Here is a 25,165-nt window from a genome sequence, read left to right as displayed (position 1 = left end):
TATAGCACAGCTGTTGCACCAATGCAACTTGTGCTCAAGAACAATCTAAAAAACCCACAAAAACACTTAGCGATAAAATTATTATGGCTTCACTGGTAACTGACCCATCTAGCCATTCCACACTAAGTACAGCAGAACCTCGTTGACAGGTTCCCGTGACGTACGTTTTCATCGGCGCCAATGTTCACAATCTAGAACGCAAAAAACGACCCAACTGAGCTGTGCTCATTTACTATCAGTTCATACGTTCCCAGAAAACACAATTTTTCGGCAATAACGCTCAGTACGTCGCCAAATTGCGATTATGTGATACATTTTCCGGCCGCTAGATCCCATGAAGATAAGAAAATGCACGAGGCACGCGTGATCGAGAACAGTACATAGCTGCCCGCCGCGGCAGCTTCACCGCAATACTTGTTTGCCCGTCTCACGAGAAAATGCCAGCTGCACTCAGTTTCACACTTCGGTAGCAGCGAATCTTCTCTGGGGTCATCGCATGCAGCATTCACAGCTATCCCCGCCAATAATATTGCGATAAGCTTTGCCTATCTGTTTCACAGCGTGTGGTGCCGTCGGAACAAAATGCACCGCCGTTCCTTGCTGCAGACTGCGATTGCATACATTTTCATCCCATGCGAACAAGAAAAGGCGTGACGAATGGGCGATCGAAAACGTTATATAGCCGCCCGTCTCCCGTGAAAACGATGGCATGCAAAGTTTCTTATTCCGGTACTAGCAAATCTATGCCCGGGTGGTCGCATGCTGCATTCACAGCTATCGCCACCAAACCTATTGCGATAAACATCTTCACCTATCAGTTTTACAACACGTAGTAAGTAGTGTCATTGGTAGCGTACTGCACACATGCTACAGGTGGCGCAATGTCGGCATCACGTTTTGCTTCGCCAGCACCCAGCGTCACCCACCAGGTTGATTTGCTTTCAGTTTCCTTTCACCCTCTTAAAACACCAAGCAAGAGGAAAACAACAAAGTGCGTCTCATGCCGCAACGATCCGCGCGACACTTCACGTAGATGTGAACAATAGCTGGGCTCGTCAAAGTTTTTGTTACTTTGGATCGTACGCTTTCCCGGCAAATTCGTTTTTTTCTCGCGGTTTTTCTCCAAAACATATGAACGAGGTTCTACTGCAAATGCAGGGTGTCTACCAAGTTGACATTTCCAAATTCCCTGAGTTTTCCAGGTTTTCCCTGATCGGTTTTGCTAAATTCCCTGAGTGACACTGAACTTTGTTTTATGTCGAGACGGGTTGACACCGCGTCGCCCGATGAAGTCACTCTCTAATAAGCATGTTAAAAAAAAGTTGCAGCTTCGCCCGAAAGGCGAAGCATCGATCGCGATAGCAAATTAGTAGACAGCTATACGAAGTAGGGCTAGTAGTTTTATTGGCCATATAAGTTTGTAACATTTACTTACTAACTAAATTAACAAGCATGGTGCCATGCATGCAGAAGCAACTGTGAACACATCTCACTTGATGACCACGGAAAACCGCTGTCACAACGGTGGAGTGAGGAAGCGCGGCAGCAGCAATGAGCGAATTGACTTTCGTGCTGCCTCTTGCTTCAACGCGAACTAAGGCTACGTTCACACTTGGGAAACCGCAAGCGGACGGAAAAGCCAAAGCGGCCGGATAATCTTTTTCGCGCATGTACGAAACGTTCACATTTGTTTCGCCACTGCAGCGGAAATCACTTCCGCTTTCGCCCACATCTATCTAGTTTGCGTACGTTTGTCCGCGTGGTGGCACTGTTCATCACACTATTTCAAGACACACGTTCATTCATTGACCCATCAGTTACTAAAAGCTACCATTTCGCGCAACTGCGCGTGTTGTTTTTAACTTTCGTCTACCATGGAAGATAAACAAGACATAGTTTCGATAGCTTTAGCTAGTTGCTTTTCCTAAATATAGACAATGAGCAACGGAAAATGTTGAATTTTACGACCGGATGTTTACATGCGATTGCACCTTCCGGTAAAGCGGAACGTCTTTCCGCTTCGCCTGGGCGAAAAAATCGGTCCGAGACCGATTTTTTCGCCGCCTGGTTTTCCGCTCATTTCTCCGCCTAGGCGGGCGGATTTTGTCAAGTTTTTTCCGCTTCCGCCTGCTCCGAGACCAAGTGTGAACGCAGCCTAAGCGTGGCAAACAGCGCACGGCGGACCCTGTCCCCGTCGCAGATGGCTTTCAAGATACAGCGGCTCGGTCATGCGCGCGCGGCCGCCCGAAGTAGAACGCCTCCTTCCCCTCACCGCCACCACCGCTGCCCACGAGACTGAGGGATCGCCATCCGTTTGTGCGCAGGCGCGAGTAACAGCGGGCGTGAGAGAGAAAATCTGGGGGCTTGTGCTCCTTGAATATACGACTCTGCCTAGGCACTACGGCTGAGGTTTCTTAGCGCGTGTTGTATTCGTTTGTCCCAACGTTACTAGACTAGCTTCAGTTTCAAAACTCGGCGCCGTTGCGCGGAACCGCCACCCTCCCGCGCCTTCGTGGCGCTGCAGTCGCGCCCGGCTTCACTTCCTCACTAGCCGGCTACGCGGGCGGCCCGGATTCAGCACGCGGTGCAGCGCAACGTTACTAGATTACTTTCAGTTGTCAAACTCCGCCGCGGCACCTGGCCCCTTTCTGTCGCGCCCGCGGGGTGGCGCGCGCGACACTGTCGGCCCGAAGGCGGGTGGTGCGAACAACGTTTGCGCGGGTGGACAGAGACGCCGATGCGTGCAGAAGCGTGCCACGTTTTGCTCGTGTTTCTTATTTGTGTGCCAGGAAAATGCTGCTCGCCTTGTGAGCAAACATACCTGCAATGGAACAATCAAACGGCAATGAAACAAGAAAAAACACGAGAAAGAGACAAAGTGATAGCTAGGGAGGGTGCAGCGCTCTTCCTATCACTTTGTCTGTTCTCACTCCTGTTTTTTGTGTTATTAAATATTTGCGAGCATTCTGCGTCAAAATAGTGTACCAGACCACGCCTTTGAACTTCGTGCGCATTTCCTAAGGGATATAAAATTGTTACACTAATCATGTCAGGTCATCAAAGATTTTTTGGAACTGCTGAACTTGACAGAACAGAATGCAATTCAAAAGAACCTGAAGCTTTTTGCATCACAACAAACGACAAAGCCGTTGCGAGTAACTCTGATGTTGACTTTAGACATTGTCGATGATCTGCCGCGTCCAGGTGCGCTCTATGTTTCGACAGCCAATACAATTAAGTTACATCAAGATCCACTGGAGGTAAGGCACACTGTTCACATTTGTTGTGACTACATTCACATTGCACTGTTTGCTAGGAAATTCCCTCATGTTTTTTTCAGCAATACATTAGACTAGTGCGTTCCTTCGGTTGAGATGAGTCCCATCCTACTATAACCAACTTCACGCAGATATTCCGCCTTCTAAGCCTGTATACACCTGTTAAAACAGCGCTACGTGGTAGTGTGGACGGTGTGCCAGGACCAGTGCTCGTCGGCATGAACAACAAATTCAAGCAGACGAGAGAAGCCTGCAAGTAAAAAAAGTAGTCTTCGCAATGCCATTGAGGCGACGTTGATAAGTTGCCTGGAGCGAAGCAGCTCACCAGAATGTGCTTAATTTCGCAATGAGCATAGCAATGAGCAATGAACATAGGGGACAATGTTGTTTATTATCTGTCTGGATATGTTATTCGTAAAGTCACAAAGGGCGCCCCATGTGATCTATGCATAACGGACATAAGCTTTGAAACCCCAGCAGTTGGCTGCAGTTACTTGAGTGCAGAAGTCTCAAGCAAGGTTCCTTAAAGCACCCGACGCCAAAGATGCTGGGCTTTATGAAGACTGCTAACAAAAGTGTGTCGGCTTCCCTGGATGAGGCAGGCCTTTGCGGAGAGATATTTTGGAAGGTTTTAGATTATCTAGAGGGGTGCTGCCTCCCTCTTCTTGGTTGTGCAGCGCATATTTGTTCGCGTTCACGTGCGAAGTATTGTTATGCGGATGCAGTTTTACTCCAGGGATACAAACTGTCAACTATAAAGCAGTCACAAGGTAGCTGTAGCAACCAGGAAAGCGCGTCTTTTGTGAATATCGATGCATAATGCTTAGATTCATCAATCCGGCGTTGTACTGGTATTCTTTTTTTCATGTGTGCATAAAACATGCCACTAACGAAAAGCCTCGCTGTCCTCTTCATTCGCCTATTAGCTGCTTTTTACAGAGTGCACAATGTAAAAAGGCTATTCTTTGAATATTTAACGCCACGAAGTGCAGCAAATAAAAAAAAATTGTGGCATTGAGTCGGCGGCGCGCTGCTGCTTTGGGAAAGCTTCCGCAGCCAACCGGGCCAACCATGGTGGCAGCGCCACCTCGCGAGAGGAGACGGCAGAGGGTCACCTTCTCGCGCCGCTCCCAGGCGGAGTTTTACAACTGAAAAGTATCTAGTAGCGATGGTGCAGCGTTGGTGTATTCTGTGGTTCGTTGCTGACAGCGAATTTCAGCAAGCATGTCATTTGTGGAACTGTAGCCTTCACCGAGTTTCTTAAGAATATCAGCAGACGATGCCGACGTGCTGCGTACCTGGCTGCATAGGCTGCTATCGGAACGATGTCGACAGTTCGGCGCACAACTTTTTCTGTGCTCCCAGCAATGCGACGCTTCTCTCGGCGTGAAACAGTGGGATTCCTCGTGCCGACCGGGAACTTTCTGCGAAATCCACGGCACGCACTCGTGCCACTGCTCCCGCGTTCGTCGTCGTCTTCCACAGCTGGCTGCGTGGCCGTTCATCTTTCCAGCGTAGAATTTCACTTCACTTCTGTCGTCGTAATGGGGAGGCCGCGTTTACGGGGGTATGAGCCATTGCTTAAGGGAGTATGAGCCACTCATAGTCTTACATAACGGAAAGATTTAATTTTGAAGAAATTTAATTTCGAAGAATCAAGTGGCAAATCGCAGGCGAAAGCTGCTAACCATGCTGCCAAGCAAACTCGAGACATCGAACGCAAGCGACAACTGCGGACAGTGGGCAAACCGTCAGTGACGTCGTTCTCTCCATCGGAGCCGATTGTGTGTGTAACCTCATAACTGAGAAACACTTTAATGAACCCTCGGGATTAACCCAGTGATAAACACAGGGGCCGTACGTTGAAGCTTCGTTGATTAAGCATCTTCACGGAATGAAAAATTCGACTTTTCTTTTTATGGGGGGGAAGGGGGGTTGTGTGTACAAAGACCGACCTCATCTTTCTTTTTGTAGCGCCTCTTTGGCATGGTGAGAAGCTTCGGTGGGGATGTAGATCGTCCTACAATCACGCACTTTGACCAGCCATTCAGGCTCGTGAGCCTCAACTGCGTGAAACGTTAAGACGACAGGAAGAAACACACGACATTTAGAAACGCAGCTTCTAGCTTCACTGTAAGCGTTTCTTTCTTTCGTGCAGTTTACCTTTCTTTCAGTATTAACGAACTCGCGCGATAAATCTTATTGCTGTAGGTGGATACCGCTTTCTCCTGGTGTCACTATTTCGGACAAGGGAGAACGCCAGCAAGCGTGAAACATATGCAAACTGCCCATCCGCACGAGCTCAAGGCTGTGACGAGGCGTCTGCTGTGGAGCCCGATGGAACAGCGTTGCCATCTGGCGGCTGTCACAGAAGTGGCGACAGCGGCTGTAAGCGCGCGGGCGGGGAGTTTTACAACTGAAGCTAGTCTAGTAACGTTGGTTTGTCCCTAGACATGCCGGTAACCGCCGGCTGCCCGCGCGGTGAGGCGGTGGGCACGGACGCCCCATTTGGTGATCGCTGTTTCTGAAGGGGCAAGGTTGTATAAAGCCTGTTTCACATGATGCGATTTTCGTCGCACCGGAAGTGCGATTTCCGTCGTTTGCGATGAAAATCGCAGTCGCAGTGCCAACCCCCCGATTTTCGGCTGCGACCAACCGGTTGGTCGCACAGTCGCACCGTCGCACCGATCGCTGCGATTTTCCGTCGAAATTGCGCGGAGAGCTGTCAATGGAGCTATTTCGCCGATTTGTTTTTGGGAAATGGCGTCTCGAACGACAAGTGCAATGCGCGGAGACGTGGATCGTTGAATTCGGTACGTACGCGAAGGGAGAATAAAAAACTTGTACCGCAGATTGCATTCTCCGATTGCTATGCGTTTGTTGACACGCTACACAGCAAATGAAGTGCTATTTTCACGTTTGCTTCGTACGCCTTCGCGAGTTGTCAGTGCTAGGAGGTGTTCGATCCCTAGCAGACGACGAGGTCGTCACAATTTGCTTTTGTTGAGTAGCATGCAAAAATCGCGCTTACGGAGCCGCTTGAATTATTTCAACCTTGGCAAGGGCAAATGACAAGACAGCAAAGTACCCGAAGTTTCAATGTTGTGCTGAACGCGGTACCGTTCAGTTGCATTTTCTTGTCGGTTTTCAAACATGAATTTCCCGATGCATCTTGAAAGCTTATCTTGCCTCTTATTAAATTTGACAGAGCAAAAGTGTAGGCTATCGTAATGAATTTGCTACGATAGCATTAAATCCGTGGCTTGAATAAAATATTACATGCACGTTCAGTTGCACCTCTTCTCTAGAGAATTTTTTTTTTCATGCACAGAAACCAATAAACATTGACTATGTTGCGGACTTTGTATCCTTACTGCATCTGTATGAACACTTGTTCTGCAAGGTAATTAATTGTACAGCTAGTAGATTAAGTAAATTGTTTTCTATAGTGGCACAGTGACAACGTACCCTCCTGCACAATTATTTAGAACTCGTGCAACAATGCGAAAAGCAGGCAAACGGCCTGTTCTTGCGGAGATAAAACAGTATGAAACGACATGCTGAAGAAAAGTAAATCAAAACTGTGCAGTGAAGTCAGCCAGTACAAGCAGTTCTTGCATGTTCACAGCTGATCAAGTGTGCAGAAACATTTATATGCCTTACATGTTTCTAGTAAGTTTCTAATAAGTTTGTGATCACATATAGTAGTGTGTAAACCCATATAACAATATCCGCTGCGATTACTATCTTTATAAGTAATGAAATACCATGCCACTTGCAAGAACATATATCACCTGAGGATTTTAGAACAAATTTCTGCATTTCAACTATACATAATATGTGGTTTATTCAATAAAAGACCACAAACTGGGCTTTTTTGCAATGACAAACTTATTCCAAACTTTACTTACATACAGGCAAGAAAAAAGATTATAGACAGAAATATTGTTCTTCAATTTGTTCACCTGCCACTGTGGCTATTACATTCTGCTGCTAACACAAGGCGAGGGGTTGATTTGCCAGCCATGGAAGTCGCATTTCGATGGGAGTCATAGGTGAGAAAAAAAGCTCTTGCACTTAGATTTAGTTCATCACCTTTTATTGAACCCTTACACTTCAAAATACTGTTGCATAGGGGGGCATGCTTATGGGAAATCTAACACCAATAGAAAGCAAAGGGCAGAATTGTAAAACAACTATCTTTCGTGATAATTCGAGTGTGTAAATATTTATTGCATCAATATGTATTGTTCAACAGCGCTGCACAAATAAGCATGATCAGGTATAGCAAGTACTCTGTCAGGAAGCTGGTTCTACAGACGTATAAATGTCAAGGCATGAATGCTAATACTACATCGCACACATAGCACAGAGAAAACCCTTTTTCAAGAGTTGTCCCTTCTGGCAGATATGAGTGGGCCATAAGCAGCAGAAACTTTATTACAGGACATTGTGTAATACCGCTTATGAAAGAATGAAGTGAGTGAATAGGTTTTTAACAGCAGTACCTCATGCTGCTCTAATAAGAGGAACAATGAGCAAAAACATTTCTGGTAGAGCACTTAAACAGTAACTTTCTGAAAGACAGAAAATTCCAGGTGAGAGTTGGAGGTACATTTGGCCCGCACACACCAACAACACGGGCATACTACAAGAAACACTACAGCCTATGGCGTATTACAGTCTATGGGAAAGCTATCTTATACAGAAATCAAGAATGATGCAACAAGCCCTCGACAACACTGCAGACTTTCTTGGCCAGTCTGGCCTCTCGCTTTCTGATAAGTCAGCTCATATCGACGTCGGAAAAGAAAGAAAGACTAGAATCAAGAACTACCCCAGATTGCACATTGTGATCCACATAGCTGGGCAAATATGCCCGCAAGTCAACATCCACAAATCCTCAGCTAGTGTAAGCCTATGACGGCAGAGCCAGCACATGGGTGAAACAATTATGCAATGCCTGGACGCAACTTCCACACCTGGTGAAAAGAATAATCTCGAAATAGTAGGGGTGGACAAGTGGATACTATAGAAAATCGCAGATGCTGTGCTTGTGTCCAAGGTATGGTCCGGTATGAATTACCAGCAGCACACAAAAAAGACGACTCATTGAATACAGGCATCGGGTAGTAATAACAGGTCTTTCCAACTGTACCATGCTTGAAGACCTCTATGAGAAAGAGCTAACGAACAAGCACCTAGACAGAGTAGAGTTGCAGCCTGCAGCACAAATTCTTTGTCTCAAGAGCTCAGAACCTCGTCCCAAGATACTATGCCAGCTAGCATATGAGATGCAAAGACGACTACCCCTCCCTTCAGAAACACAACCTCGGGAGTACCTGAACTTGAAACACAACAGGCCCATACCATAGAATATGGGGGCAAACAATTAGGCCAGGAGACTATATGCAACTGCCAAACACACAGAGGAGGTTGCTAATCATGAATATGCGCACAGATAAGGCACATATAGTACACTGATCTGGCAATAGCAGTGCAACAGTAGTATGACACTACATAAAACTAAACCCCATATAAGTGAGTACCATTCCAGGTCATTCTCCACATAGAAAATCTGAACTGAAAGCAATCAAAGCAGCACTTGTAGTGCAGATTACACCCTGCATGGATTCACCAGAAACTGTCTGGGCCTGCACATCACACAAGATTGTCAGGAAAATCAGGAGATTGACACGCGACTTGCAAGCACATGGCCAGAAATTAAATTACAGGATACATAGCCATGCAGATATTCCAGTACACAAGCGGGCTTATAAGCCCAACATAATAACTGAAAACTAGATGAGTTTGTGTGTATTCATTATTAACTAAAGTGCAACAGATAGACAACAGACAAGAACGAAGCGCTCTGTGTGTTCACTTCGTTCCTGTCTATCGCATTTCTGTTGCACTATAGTTAATGAATTCATAAGGTTGCACAGGGGAAGAATGATACCTCTGCCCAAGGGCCCGATCTCACATCCAAATCCACACGTGTGCATACACACACACACACACACACACACACACACACACACACACACACACACACACACACACACACACACACACAAATGTTGCAAGAGTGCATAGCATGAAGCAGTATCAACAGGATGACACTAGATATGGATGAGGACTAACTTTCAACTGAGGTTCATTTGTAAAAATGTGGCGAGTTATATAACTTACCAGAAGAGAAAAGGACGATGAGCAAAACGAGAAGGTGAAAGCAGGAGCTAACGTTTCGACAAGTGGACTTGTCTTCTTCAAGGTCCACTTGTGGAAACGTTGGCTCCTACTTTCACCTTCTTCTCATGTTGCTCATCGTCTTTAATTTCTATCTCCTGCCTTCCCCGAGTTTCCCCCAGAAAAAGAAAGACATCTTTGAAGGATAGATAAAAATTGGTGCTTGATGCAGCCAAACATAAATAAAAATGCTACAGAAAGAAAATAGAGAAAAATTACAAGTGCAGGAAAAAATCATTGCAATTGCCAATCCTGCATGCCAGCACCTTTCAAGAAACACTGTTGTTATTCCAATAGACAGACTGACAGCTTGCTTATGCAAGCACATTCTTCCAGTTCCATGCCATTGGGAAAAAAATGAGTTTCCTGGAAGGTAGCCACATGCACACTTGGTGATCACAATGTTTTTTTTCCTGGACTTGTATATCTATATGTATTTTCTCCCTTTCCTGCTTTTATGTTTGGTTTCATCAAGCACTAGTCTTTATCAGGTTTTATTGCTGTACTACTTTGTGGTAACCTTTACAGGTCACTGCACTTTTACAATAAACCTACTAATTAGAAGTTAGCATACCCTGTACCACGGAGTAAGACATATAGGAGGTGAAACTCCCGTCAGCGCGAGCGAGCGCGGGCGACCAGATAAAGTCACAATTGTTGCATGCGCCGACGCTACCCTATGCAGTGGCGGCACCATGCGGCGCGTCGTAGAAGCAGCAGCGGAAAAAAAAAAAAAGCAGCGCCCGGCGCTCACTCCGGCGGCACCCGCTCAAAGCAGACGACAAGCAGACGACACGGGTGTTTGCTTCAGCGGGCACGCCGTAACCGAACTGCGTAGGTGCGCGCACTCAAGAAAACTGTTTTGTTGTGTGCCCATCAAAAAAAAGCAACACGTGTGGCAAACTTCCGCCAATCTTCCTCTTATCGCCAAGCAGCTAGGGCAACTAGTTTTCGCGAGTCTTATAAAAAAGAAAAGGAACGGAAACACATGCACGGTGGCATCCTTCCTAAGCGCACCCCTGTGAGCACTAGAGCGAGAAACAAGCGGTCGCCCTATGAGCGATTAGGAACGAGATAGCCATCAGTTTCCCAAGTGCAAAAAGCCGAAAACCGCCCGCCACGGAGCAAGATAGCCCTGGCTACAACCAGAAGCTACGTATCATTTTATAGCTGTCATGGAGAATGCGTTTTATTTTTTACTGTGCTCAAATGGCTGAGGCGTAGCAGCAGTTGCTCTTCGGGCTACAAGCGGTAAAGAAGCGCGCGAGAGTTCCCTCAGTAGAAGCAGAGTAAAAAAAAAAAAAAATGCAAGGACTCTGGTAGAAGTCAGGCGCGCGCGGCCAAACGGGAGCAACACTCGACCGGTTGCCCTGGCAACCAAAACAGCGGTAATTTCTTCCCATGCCGCCAGGTGCCGCCAGCATGAAAATATATCCGCGGGCTTGTGACCTTTTCTGGTCGCCGCAAACAGCGGAGTTTCCACTCCTATATTTCTTGCTCCGTGCCCTGTACTTACTGCTTCACACTGTACATTCTTGCTACATTGGCCACATAAAAGATTTTATAAGGTATCATGAGGGCCACTAAAGTGACTTGTTGCAGTCTAAAAAAAAAAGAACGAATAGCCTGGCTGCAAATGGCACCAGAGAACACATAGGACGAACAAGAAAACCGAGATGATATAACAACCAAAAGTTTAATGTACACACCAAGTAAATGCTCGCTGACAAGCAATAGACTGAACATACACAAAAAGGAGAAGCAAAAATTCATGTGCATTTCCTGACAGGAAATGCATCCATTTCTAACGGAGGCCGTGCTGACAAGATTAACCCAGCATTTTTAGATCTACAGCTTCCGTAATTTCTCAAGGCAGCCGATCTGCACAGAATGCTAGCTTTTTCCTCTACAATGCACGCTCACATGTGGAGAGTGCCTTGTAGAGGAAGAAGCTAGCATTCTGTGGAGATCGGCTGCCTAGAAAAATTATGGATGCTGTAGATGCAAATACACTGGGAGAATCTTGTGTCAGCATGGCCGCTGTTACACTTTCAGAGATGGATACGTTTCCTGTTGGGATCTGTATGGACACACATCAGATCTTGCTTCTGCTTTTTGTGTAAATTCGATTTATTGCTTGTCGACCAGCATTTACTCGGCATGTTCAATAAACTTTCATTTGTTAATACACATCATGATTGTCTTGGTCTCTAGCAGAGAGGTGTTCATTCTTTCTACAGTGAAGCTGTATATGCCTAGGCAAAACACTCATGGTCCGATCCCAAAAACCCTAGTGTAGGGGTATGAGCCATTGTTTAAGGGGGTGTGAGCCATTGCATTCGTCTTGCATGATGGACGGAGACATTTCTTGTTGGGTAGACATAGAAATGCTTATGCATTTCAAACACATTTATTTACGTATTATTGCAGGGAAGGGACACAGAGGGGGATGGGGTTAAGACAAGATCATGATGTCATTATTATCTCACAGCAAAGGTGTGGTGGGCCATTGGCTAGACCAATAGTGACGTCGTTTCTCTCTAGCAGCAGAGCGCATGTGTACAGCAATCTCTCTCCGACTTCCCAATAGGTTCGAAAATGTGTCCCTGTATTTAATTAAATGAAATGTGCAGCCCCGGTGTGTCACTTCATAACTACAGTGCATAACTGAGTCATAAACATTATGATTAATGCATTACAAAACACAAGTGCATAACATAATTCAGAAAAACTTTGATGGACCCACTGGATTAACACAATGAACCACTCACTGCACTTTCCATAATGGTGATCTTGCAAAGTGCAATGTGTGGCATTCCAAATAAACAATGTCATAAACCCAAGCCAAACATGTCCATAACCTCATTAAGAAACAAAGATATAACCAATAATATAGAAAGACTTGAATAAACCATTGGAATTAACCCAGTGATAAACACCGGGGCTGCACATTTCAGCTTCGCTGGTTTATCGTCTGTACAGGGTGCATGGGCAGTAACTTTTTCTGTTATTGTTAAGTATTGTATAATGTTGTGCCAGTAAAACACGTTGGGCTAGTTGGTGCAATGTATTGGTACTGCTTTTTTTGCTGTTTTTTTTCTTAATGTTGTGCCCTTCTTCCTTTTGTAACAACTTTTTTATTCACCCTTGCATAATACTCCAACCTTACAGCCTGCGAGGTATATAAATAAGTAAGTACATAAGCACGTCATTCATTCATCTGCATACACCTCGCACCATTCCTTGCTCAACAAACGTCACTGCATTGATGTCTCGCAGCGTGCATCTACATTAACTGCCATTTGCGTTTCGGTATGGTTTGTGAACAGAAAGATTACATGACATTAAGGTTGTGACCTATGTGGTGCATAAGCAAACCTTGCAAAAGATGACATGTTGGATTGTTGCAAATAAGAGAAATTGTATATATTGCAGTTACTTTAACAGCGTTTAATTGACCACTTGACAAAAACTTCACTTCGCATAGATTCCAACACGTACAATGAATCTGCAGTTTTCTTTTTTGCTTATTAATGCAGTCGTTACTGCATGGCCACATTGTAGATTTGAAAACAAAGTGAAATAAATTTGTTTGTTGCAATATAACAATATGTGTAGATCACTGCGATTGTAACACGAGAACTTGATACAAACATGCACACTATAGGATGCAGACAAATGCTCAGGACAAACTCCAGAATGTTTGCATCCTGATACTTATGAAAGTGAACGGTTTCATTCCATGGCTGTCAATGAGAGGGAGAGAGAAAACTTAATTGTGTATGTGGAACAAAAACGCATTCGTAAGCTTAGACATATAGTCATTGCTTAACACTTTCAAAATGAATAATTATAGCTTGCTATTGACATTGAAGCAGCCATTTGACAGCAAGAAAAGGAATCAGTTTTTCCAGCTCTGAACATTGAATTGCAGGAAATGCAAGCAGGCATAAACTCTGCCAATATAATCTGTTAAGCAATACCAAATTGGTATAAACATTGAGGCTTGCATTTGTACTTTCTCTGGCTGAGCAATCTAGTTTGAAATGACTCCCATAAGCATGTCGTAACAATGTTGATCTCATACAGGTTAAATGCATGACTAGCTCAAGAAATCTGGATGATTGCTATAAATTACAGTGAAGACACTATAAGGTCTAATAACATTAATAATATAATAATAATATTTATTTCCACAAAACAGGCTAACCGTGAGAGGCGTGCGAGGCTGAGAAGAAAGCTGAAAAATTCTACAGCAAGTGCGCCTGCCGTGGGCCTACGATCCTGCATTATGAATAGCGCGTATTGATATGGTCTTCTTATTAGAAGTTCCGAGTATACTACCAGCGCGAGACACGGGACACCAAAGTGGCCGAGAAGCGTGTCTTTTAGAATGCTATGTTACAACGTACAGGTTTCTACAAAAGTGACGATAACTGCTCGAAACATTTGATGCGTCGGCCTTTGTGCCTTTAGAAATATTTAGAGAGGGCTCCCATATATATATATATTCGCAGCGCAAGCACGGTGATGGACGAACCAGGCTAGCGCTAAGGTTGAATTTCACAACACAATTTTCATTCCACGTCGTAATCACACAGATCGTTTGAGGCTTCGTCCAGGGGCACACGCGGGCGTTCGGGTTGGTGCTTCTTGTTGCGTTTGGCGTAAGAATATGGCTAGGAGCAGGCACCACATATGCACAATGACGGGCAATATACACGCATCATTTCTCCAGAAGCTGACGCCGAGCACGAGTAGCGCGAGGATCTTGTTGGGCTGACACGACAACTTCGTGGCAGCCGAATTCCGAATAATGCATGTGCGGTGAGGGTAGCTACATGAACTTGTCGATAGGTCATCTTGTAGATTGTTGTAGCGCAGGCAGAACGAAACGGTCATAGAAGGTAGATAAGACAACACACAGCGCTGAACCATAGAATAAAGAATCGCTGAACCACCTGCAAACAGCTGTGTACGTGCGCGATGTCGCACTGAACTACAGAAACCGCCGTCGCGCACTCCAAGACAAATCTTAACTAACGTGTTTAAATTAGTAAACATACATATTATTTGCTTCTAATCATGAGAAGTCAATAATATTATAGTGTAAACGTTTTATTCTCTACAATAAAAGAATTATTCAGCGTGTGCCATGAAACCTGGCAGTAAGCAACTCTGGGCGTCGCACCAGTCGCATTGTTGAAATCGCAATCATGTGAAATGAGCCCTCTAAAAATGGCATTGCGACGCGTGCGACAGCACCGATTTTCGTCGTTGCAGTCGCAGCATGTGAAACAGGCTTAAGGCGCGGGTCGCTTTTTTCGTCGCGACGATAGATGGGAATTTTTACAAGCACTGCTCCAGGAGCGCACATGTAACCGGCAAACGGAGGGCTCAGGAGAGCTCCTTAGGTGATAATAAAGCAGACAGCGCAGGATCTCCAGGGCACCCAACGGGTAGCTGGGAGATCCAAGCTGGAAGCAAGGCGCCCCGTGGGTTGGGGCCGCGGAGGCCGAAGCGTACCAGGGTGTGTTCGCATAAAAAAGTGGCTGTCCGCTGTCGCGGACAGCCACTTTTTTATGCGAACCCGCGATAGCGAACATCCCATGTTCTACACCCCAGGTACGCGCAGGCCTCGGCGAACCCCAACCCACGGACCAGTCCGGGTTCTAGCTTTGGTGTCCTGGAGGTGCCGCCAATGATGCCAAATAATGACGTGTTGTTACAATTAGTAAAGCAGACGATTGAATAAACATAATTACGCACAGCCGTCAACTTCTGACGCTAAGCCCGAACACTCCCGCGCCCCACGACTTTTAACGCGACAGCGTTAAGCAGCTCGTGTCGCAGAAAAGCCGGTGTCGTCGTCGGCGTTGGCCATGAGCGATAAATCCCAGAAGGCACTTCATAAATAAAAAACATCTTGCAAGATGGGCTGGTGGGAATCGAACCAGGGTCTCCGGGGTGTGAGACAGAGACGCTACCACTCAGCCATGAGTTTTTTTTTTATTTATTTATTGCCTGTTTTGTACTTCTATATCAAACAACAAATGACATTGGAGAAAAGACAAATTTGCAAGTTTTCAGCACCAAGTGTCAGCCTTATAAGGCTGACTATTTTAGAATTCTTTGAGCGCGGTGAAGGGTTCCACCCTTGACAGCCACGCAGGTACACAATCTTGTGCTTTCTGAATTTCCACAAATCTCGACATGCATTCTCGGAAAAGCATTCGTACAGGTCGAGCATCCGGATCGCAGTGATAGCCTGCCATAGGGGCGCGCCATAGACAGTGAAGGCCAACTAGCATAATAAGGTCAAATGGCAGTCCATCATCGGTTTTATAGATAAATATCTAATACCCTGTGGATCTAAAAGAAAGTCCTTTTTGATACTCCTCTGAAGTACATCCCAAAAGAAGACACCCGCCCAACAATCTAGAAATACATGATCTATAGTTTCTGGTTTCTTACAGATCAAGCAATGCGAGCCCCAGGGTAAGAAAAACGCACGATCTTCTAAAAAAGGTTTTGACATTCAACGTACCCGTGTGAAGCTTAAAAAAGAAAGACTTGGTCTCTGGCGTTACTGGCATTCTTTTCACCCGCTTAAGCACGTCTTGCCCTTGGCCTCCACTGTATATGGCCCTGTACAGTGGCATAGGGAGAACTACATCACATACATCTTTGTCACTCAGCCACGAGTTCGTTCCTTCAAAACGGGACAAAATCGCCTCTAGTGAATGCGGTGTTCCCTTAGAAACGTGCCGTAGAAAGTTATACTGCAGTGTATATCGGTAATTATGACCATGTAACTTACAGAAGTCGCAGTTTCACGAGTAGCGAAGTACTTTTCCGCTAAATTTCTTCTGCGCTCTGCGCACACGCAGAGCCATGTTGCGGCAAACGCAGAAGACCCCCTCCTCGCAATGTACGGCGCTGCCCCGACACGTGGCGCGCCACTCGCCCCATGACCGCGTCCGCCTTCATGGCGCGTCAGGGCCCGGCTATCTCTGCCGATCGCGACGTTTGGCTGGCGTAGCGCGTTTGAGTAGGCGGTGCGAACGGGATGCGATAACGCTATCGCGTTCCACTCTTGAAGGCGAAGAGTGTGGGGACTGCGTAGCCCATTTCGTTGCAGCGCCATAGCGCAGCACGTTTTGGGCATAGGAGCCGAGCGCGGCGAGGTCGGTTTCGAACTTCGCGCGCGCGGTCCACCGCTTTCCCTCTCTCTCATTCCTCCGAGGGCGCCGAACGGCTGCGGGACCGTAAAACACTTGCTGCCGTCCGCCCCCGAACGGTCCAGGGTTCACCCGATTGGTCTGTTTGGGTGGGAACCCGCGTTCCCTCTCTCCTGGCGACTCAAGTCGACCAAGAAACGGCAACGCGGGGAGAAGCTCTCGGACAGCGAAACGGTGCGTACTGACTTCCCATTCTCCCGGTCATCCCATGGGTTGGCCGGTCTCGCCGAAGGTCCTCGACCCGAAGGGGTTGCGTACCAATTCGCTGCTCCTGTTCTGAAGGCTACGCCAAAGAGACGCGGCTCACTTGACGTGCGCGGTCGTACTGCGCCGAGTCGCCCTCGGAGGCTACCCTGAGCTGAAAGAACGTTGCCCTGGTAGCACGGTCGTTGGGAGCCATCCTCCCGTATAGCGGCGTGCTACCGCGTTTTGAGATACTGAGTGTCACCCCTTGACTTGCGGGAGCACATAAAGCCGGTCGTGTGCGGGAGCTTCGGCTCATGAGCCTCGCGCCGAAACGGGTGTATACGGTATATCCTGAACGCCAAAGTGGTCGTACAATAAACGCCTTCCTTGTACTCTGGGCCGTCTCCTTGCGGCACTCTGTTTCGCTCCCAGAGGAGACCGAACGAGCGTCTGCTTCGGGCACACGCTACACACGCGGCTGAGCTGATCGTCCCCCTGAGGGGCTCGGATCGTCGGACCTGCGCGGTGGTCTAGGTGACTCCCGGCGGAGCACCGCTATTGGCCTCGAGCTCCACCACTGGAAAAGCTGGCGCCACCGTCGGCGTGACGTGCTAGGAGGGATCACGTGGACATAGCGGCCGCTTCGGCTGCTTCGGGCGCGCCGAAGCGAGCTGAAAACGAGAGTTTAAATTCCCTCATACGCTGCGGTCCTCATTTAGTGACGAGATTTTGCCGCTTCGAGTGTCTCCTTTGCAACGCTTGAAAGCACTACAATAGGTAGTGGCTGCCTTTGAAGGCGCACAACATGGTAGGCTACTGCTCGGTGCCGCAATGCCGGACGCACGCAACGGAGCACGGTGTCAGCCTTATTCACACGCAGCCGCAGGACAAGAAGGCTGCGCGAAGCTTGGCTCGCGAAACATAAAACCGGCAAACAGCCATCGGCTACAACTCGGGTATGCAGCAAGCACAAACGCGAGGAAGATTTCTGCTACGGCGCCCGGTCTGCGATGTTCTGAAAACGTGCACTGAGACGCTCGCCCGAGTCCGCTGTCCGACTAATGTTATGACGGTTTGGTCTATGAACTTGTTGATGCTATAGATACTGGCAAGTTCAGTGGAGTGGAAAGGCAGCGGTAAGAAGCACATTTAAAAAAAGCATGGCATATGGTCATGTTTGTGTTATGAATTAATGCTCTGGATTACAAAAAAGGAGCAACGGGGCATTGCACGCTGAGAACACCGATAAACATACAGCGCGACGCAACTCGAGAGATAGTATTGAAAGGTCAAAGAATTTAGAAGAAAAAAAAGATTGAATCGTCGCGACGGCACATCACAGGCGTCGAAGTCTCTACAATGAAATTATTTTTGAACAGCTCTGATAGCGCCCACGCAACAATGGTTGCTTGTGTATTGTCAAATGCTCATATTCTGCAGCCTAAAGCTCATGGCACGGTGCGAAAACGCGCGCGCGGAGAAAACGAAACAGTGCGCAGACAAGCATGAAGACGCGCCGTCGGTCGCTGCATTGAGGCTTCATTCTATTACGCTCCATTTAGTTATACAAACACTATAAGAACATATTTCAGATAGTTTGCTCTTAGAGTTTACCTACCTTTCACTCAAGAAGCCGGTTCGGGAGACTCCATCGCGGCGACCGCGCGCAGTGGTGTTCACTGTCCGTATTCGGTAAAGAGATAGCGTCTATAAACGATTGTGTGCTTTCAGTTTGCCCAAGATTATTCTTTAGACAGTAAGAAACTTCTCTCGTTTCTAAAGTAGTTACAGAAATGTCCGGGAGAGCTCGCGCGTGGTGTTTTCAGTGAGCGCTGACAGCAAAACCTATGAGGAGCGCGCCACGTGATCCCTCATACTACGCCAGCGAGGCGCTTCCGATAGATGGCGACTCCGTAACTCCTCGCCGCCAATATGGGCGGAGACCACAGCGTCCCCCAATTTTTGCAACACCAGTCAGAACTTTGCCTCTGAAGGTACATCGGACAGACATTCTTGCGCCTGCGGCGCTGGTGCCAAGTCAGTCATCGTCACCAGCGGCCTTTCAGCCCCTTGCGCTCAACTGACTGAGCACGAGCGCCGCAGCCGCGAGACAGCGGTCGCCACATCGGGCGTCTGGGCCCGCTGCTACACCTATTTTACAGCGCCGGCAGCCAGCGTCCGTGCGTAAACAAGCTCGACTCCACTCCGCAATGCCGGCACGCCTAGGGACAAACGTCTACACATATGCGCTAAAAAACCTCCTTCGTAGTGCCTAGGCAGAGCCATATTTTCAAGGAGCAGAAGCACTCAGACCTTCTCTCTCGCGCCCGCTCTTACTGGCGCCTGCCCACAAACGGATGTCGAACGTCTCGTCCGTTCCCCTGGTGCCCTGCCCGCGATGGTGCACTTCCTCGCTGCTTTCCTCCCTCGAGCGCGCGAGATTGAGCCGCTGTCGACGGCTCACCCGCGTAGGCTTTCACCCGCACATACAGCATGCGGGGCACGCCGACGATTTTATTGCCCTTGGACTTTATATGGAGTCTCACGGCGATGGCGACGGTAAAAACGCACCTGGAGAGTCCATATAATTGCTACTGCAATTATAAAAACACCTAATCTAGTTTGAATAGTAAGGTGTAATGTTTACTTCATTCAAAGATAAAACAGAAGGGTTAGAAAATGCACAGCAAGTAAAATATTCTCGATAAAAAAATGGTAAAGCCCTTTGCAAATTGAGTCGAATATTGTCAAATACGAATAAAAAGGAGGCGCACACAGAAGCAAATATTTTTCAAAGTGAGCTATTTTTACCAAGTGATAGCAACCATTTTGGTTGGAGGCCCGAACTTTCTCGCAAGTGATTCTCTCTCAGCAACTACAAAGTCAACGTCAACCGTCCCGATATACGCTCAGCTCGCGCACAATGCCCCAGTGTTGCGTTTCACTGTTTTAGAGAGTTTATTTCGGTTTGAATGAGGGACACCTGCATCTCGGCATGTGCCAACACTTTGTTTTTTTAGCTTGAGCTGCTTCAAAGATGCGGCGACACACTTCCTTTCTCGTTCGTTCTTGAGTGCGTCGGCCCTTTCTGTTTTTGTCCTTTCTAGCTCCTCCTTCCACCGTGCGTTCGCCCCACGGACCATTTGACGCATTCTCTTGGTAACTTCTACACTGGCAACTTCTCCAGCCGATGACACGGCGTCAAAGACAATTTGTTGGGCGACCAGAGATTGTTCGTTTTGATTTTCGACAAGACAGCCCTTGATAACAGAAAATCCCCGCTCCACAGACGCATTTCCGTGCGAAAGAGATAGAATCATCTTGGCAAAAGTGAGTAGTTCCTTGTGTGAACCACAGATGCCTGCCTAAAGGGTATCCAGCAGATCCGTGCTCCTGTTAAAACTTTTCAACGCTGCTTGCGCCGAGGCTAAGGAGCACACATGCTTGTAGGACCGCATTGCCCGATCAGCTTCTGCTCCGGTCATCCATTGGTGTTCCGTCACAACTTCGACTGCATCAGTGAAACGCCTTTCCCCAAGCTCTGGAATCAGGGCGCACGCGGGATTCAGAGAGGACAATCCCCTCGTCAGCTTAAATTTCAATGGCGACCTTTCCGCGATTTTTTTGGCGCAGTTCTTTATGAAAGCGGTGCAGTTCCTTCTGAACTCAAAAATAGTACCATCTGAAAGTTTTGGGGCCTTTCGGAGCGCATTCTTCGTAGCAAAGCAAAGGCGATCTTGGGCGTCGCAAGAACGTTTGCATGCTGGTCCATGTCAACCTTTATCAACTTCAACGGACTGTCCACTGCCATCATCACTTCTTTCTTCACTATTCTACTCATTAGTGATCGCAGAAGATTTTCCAATGCTGTACCAAGAAATGGAAGCATAGGCGAATCCGTCTGGAACTGAGCCGGGAACGGCTGCAATTCTTCCGCGATACAAAGCATAAAAGTTAGCTTTGCAGACAACAGAGGATCGTGGATGGATGTTTCAACGATGCTGTAACTGGCGCTGGTCGGTTGCTTGTTCTCGTTTCGACACGACTCAACGTACACCTTTAGGTAAGGCAGGACCTCAAGAGCCCTCGAAATTACTCGAACATTTTCAAGCCATCGCACAAAGCAAAACTTCAAAGGGTAAATGTTGCTCCCGGTAATGCGTGTGTATTCAGCACGTCGGGCAGGTACGCATTTAAATTAATTGTACATAGCCCGGAGAAATTCCACAAGTTGCCACCCTGTTGCCGCGTGTCCGGTTTTGAACGTGCCGTTCACTACATGAAGGCCACAGCTTCCAACGTCGAGAATTTGGCGGTCCTCATTGGATTCACACAGTTCTTGCTTGATCTCACGGAGAAACTTCATGTTGACGTTTGGCCCGTCCATTGATATCTGAAGAATTTTTGAACGTGAGAGTCCATCAGTGGCACTTTTAAATGCGGACACCAATTCTTCAGCTCGAGTGCGCCCAAGAAAGCATGACGTCAGGTAGCGTGTTTTCACACTTCCCTCTGCATCCGACCAAAAGCGAACCAACACGTCCATTTGCTCCTTTTTTGCAACTTTGTTTAACGATTCATCAAACGCTAAGACGAGGTAGGAGGCTGGGTTCAATTCCGACACGAGGCTTTCTATAAAGAAAGGTGCGAGGCCATAGACAATGGCATACCGCACCTTATCTTTGCCAAGCTGCACTTTCTTGGCAGTAGCTGATGATGGGAACATCAACGGGAACAAAGAAGCCGATGCCGCGGCAGCACGAAATGATGTGTGCATCATGACAGCATTGAGCCACCACGTCACCTCAGCATTTATCACTTCTGTGTCACGTTGAAAAATATCCTTTGTCGCACGCTCGGGTCGGATGTCCGTAGCTGTGGTTGAAGAAGAAGAAGGCGGCGCAGAACCTGACACCACTGGCCCAGCTTTGGTCACAATAGCGCCCGACGGTTCACTTGTCGGCGGCGTAAGAAACGAAGCTACAGAAGGTGTCCTGGCTCCGTTTGCAGCAAGTCGGTGCTTCTTACTTACAGCGCGACTTGTCAGCGCTCTTTTTCCCATGTTGCTCAGCGAAAGCTGCTTTCTGCATAGCGTACAGTACGCCGTGTTCGCGTTATTTTCAACGGGCCTAACCCAGGCGGCAAACTCACAATGTTTCGGATTCGTCCAGTCCTGGACAAAAGTACACTTGGACGCACTCATACTTGTCGCACCGAACAAAGCTTGCCTGCTGCACCACTGCTGTAACTAAACCAAGTCGGGTCAGAACGGGGTCACTAAAAGTTAGAAAACGCGACACAGTTCGATAATTTGTATCTCTGCCAGCGTCGGCAGCGTTATGGCAGGGCGCGAAGCTATAGTCGCCCTCTGCTTTGGTGCCTGCGTGCCGCGCGTGCCACCCCTCGAGGTAGAAATCGACGCTTCCATCAAAGCATTGCGCAGGAAAAGTTCATTTAAGACTCGTACTGGAAAGCGGAGGCGTAGCGACAACTTTCTGTGGCTCTGCAGGGAAAGCTACGGTGGCAAAGCGCGCGCAAGTGAGCGCTTCTGAAGAGTCCCACGTTTTCATCCATGTTCGTTTAAGCTGGGGAAGAGAAAACACACACCTTATTAGAAACAGTTAAATAAGACAAAACACACCGCTGAATGTAAAAGGTTACTTACTTTGCGGCTTTTCTCTTCCCCGTCTGGACAAAAGGGAACCGCCGCTCGGGGAAGCAGCGTCGATTCAGCATCTTCTCCAAGCAACCGAAAGCACTGTCAAGCGCTGACGGACTAGTTGGCGCAGTAACACATGGGCAGAAGCTCCGCCCCCGTAGCTTTCCGTTCATAGCCACAGAAAGTTGTCCGCGAGTTTATAGTCTCTCTCACAACGCTTTCTGCCGCCTCGCTGGAGCTTTCTCGTCTGGGAGACAAGTTGGGGGGGACGCCGGCGACCGTCGAAAAACTTGATTGCAAGCCTTACGAAGCCCGTTCTCTGCATTAGGTGGCGCCGGGAAGTGTCTGCATAATTTCGACTCGCTTGGAAATTCCAAGCGCTGCGCTTTTTGCCGCTTTCCTGGCACATTCTCTAGAAAGTACAGTGCGGGAGGCCGGCGATGGCTGTGGAGAAAACGCACTTCATACGAATCGTATAAAGTGCGTCCTGTCTGTTACTCGAGCCAGCACTACTGCGACTTTCGTTCCATTTCAATAATATTACAGCTAATTTTCCCTGAGAAAGGCACCAATTCCCTGAGTTTTCCCTGAGTTTTTTCAGACTATACAAATTCCCTGAGAATTCCCGGTTTTCCCGGTTGGTAGACACCCTGAAATGCTTCAAGACTCTTGCAAGGGCGTTTTAGTGATTGACTTTGCTCTTTCCGATAAAAATAAGTGCGCTTAGCCTAAATAGTGCACTTCATTACAGTCTATCAAACTTTGTACCTCTGCGGAGAATGGCACATATCCTACCCACACACCCACCTGCAGTGCACCACAATTGGTCCGGCATCAGGCATGGATTCTTCTCGCTGGTTCACATCATGCAGAAAGTTCAGCACACAACCAGGGTCAGACGGCACACCATGGTCAGGCCAGGCAGTGAAGTGGTAGTGGAAGACGCTCCTTGTCTCGCACTGTGCAAAAATTTCCCTCATTAATATAATGCTCATCTGCTAGAATTACTTTTTCAGACATCACTCAACATTACCAGTGATTAAGTAATGACCACAGCATTGGCATCACTTCAAGAGTGCTCAGCAAATGCGCTCACCAGAAAACTACTAATCACACACTGCCTGTGGCACCCTAGTACTCAGCCTAATTCTTAAAGGGGCCCTGAATCACCCCTCGAGCTTGGTGAAAAAAGAACTGTTCACAGATAACATACGTTCCTGTGAACCTCTCAAGCAAATTTCGCAGCTATGCAGGGCACGTGGAGCTCGCAAGCGGAGCGCCAGGTCACCTTTTTCTCAAATGCTGTCTTTTGAACAAAAGCCTGCTCCTCACTCATTTTGGGACGCTCTATTTCATCATATAGCACATTCCCATAAGCAGATGCTGCTGGCCAATAGTTGACATCAATCAAGAATGGTGTTTGGATCAGTGCACTTCTTCCTACCATTACTGTGTATATTTATTGATGCAGTTTAAAAACAAGCTGCAGTAAGCGAAAATCTGCTTACGAATTTCTGTAAGAATTATGTACTTGCGGATGCAGCTGACTGTGACTGTTGTCTGCTCACAGTCAGCCATGGCTGCCTGCATAAGAATCAAGTTTTGCCCACACTGCTTATCAGTGTCTTAGCCGTCGGTTCTCGCGCATCTCAAATAGTTTTAATGCCAGAGCATTAAATAGCTCATCAAGCAGAAAATCTGGTGGCGTCCCAGGAGATGGCACAGAAAGTCACGCGGTCACAACCAATCAATGAGAGGCACATGCCACATGAGCACTGGGTTCATTAAAGCACCACCACATGGCGCTCACGTCCATGCATTCCATTCGAGAGCTTGGTGGCGCAACCCACCGCCCCGTTTCAAAGGGGATGCTCATAACATCCATCCATCGAACCTTTTCAAGGCAATGACGAGATGGTATTTGAAGACAGAAAGAGCATGAAAGCAGACCAGATGGAAAAGGAGCTGGTGCTAACAAATCTCAACTGGAAGAAAATCGAAAGAAAATTCCTAAGCGCATACCCACAGGGCTAGACGAGGTTCCCGTTAGGCTGATTAATGAATTAGGACCAAAACGTGAGGAAGCTCTGGTGAAAAAAGTAGAAAAAACTTTTAAAAAAATAGACGAATACCAGACAGTTGGTGACAAAGAAAAATTAATTTAATTTATGAAGGTAAGGGGGAGAAAGATAGATTTCACTGTTATAGACCATTACATCGGTAATACACAGGCTAGCAATGCAGGCAATCAAATTAAAGCTGCAAGCATATGGGCAGAGAATAATGGCATTTTGGGAGAACTTCAGTATGGCTTTCAAATAGGTAGGCGTTTAGATGACAACATATTTGTCCTTACTCAGTGTATTGAAATATCAAGAGTAGAAAGGAGACCATTATATGTGGCCTTTTTAGACATCACAGGAGCATATGACAACGTAGACCACAACATTAGAGAGCTTTAGTATAGCGTAAAATCCTTGCATTAGCGTTAGCATGCGATGCAAGGCTAACGCAAAGAAAGACTGCACTACGCGGCACAAGGTAGTGTTTTA

General features: G+C 47.2%; 2 protein-coding genes across 9 annotated transcripts in view; both read right to left on the bottom strand.

Moving 5' to 3' along the window:
- LOC135903419 (tyrosine-protein phosphatase non-receptor type 11-like) overlaps window positions 1-25,165 on the bottom strand; it is a 256,113-nt gene that overhangs the window by 118,151 nt on the left and 112,797 nt on the right. For all 8 annotated transcript variants that reach the window (XM_065433750.1, XM_065433751.1, XM_070534633.1 and 5 more), the window contains one exon: window positions 23,421-23,572. In XM_065433750.1, the coding sequence (XP_065289822.1) occupies window positions 23,421-23,572 (152 nt within the window). The remainder of the gene's footprint in view (window positions 1-23,420; window positions 23,573-25,165) is intronic.
- LOC135903429 (uncharacterized) lies at window positions 21,153-22,016 on the bottom strand. Its single transcript, XM_065433761.1, has one exon. The coding sequence runs from the start codon at window positions 22,014-22,016 to the stop codon at window positions 21,153-21,155; it is 864 nt and encodes a 287-aa protein (XP_065289833.1).

This window comes from Dermacentor albipictus, chromosome 2 (genome assembly GCF_038994185.2).
Source record: "Dermacentor albipictus isolate Rhodes 1998 colony chromosome 2, USDA_Dalb.pri_finalv2, whole genome shotgun sequence".
Classification (NCBI taxonomy): domain Eukaryota; kingdom Metazoa; phylum Arthropoda; class Arachnida; order Ixodida; family Ixodidae; genus Dermacentor; species Dermacentor albipictus.
Note: the sequence above shows the minus strand (reverse complement) of the source record. Positions and strands in the feature narration are given on the sequence as shown.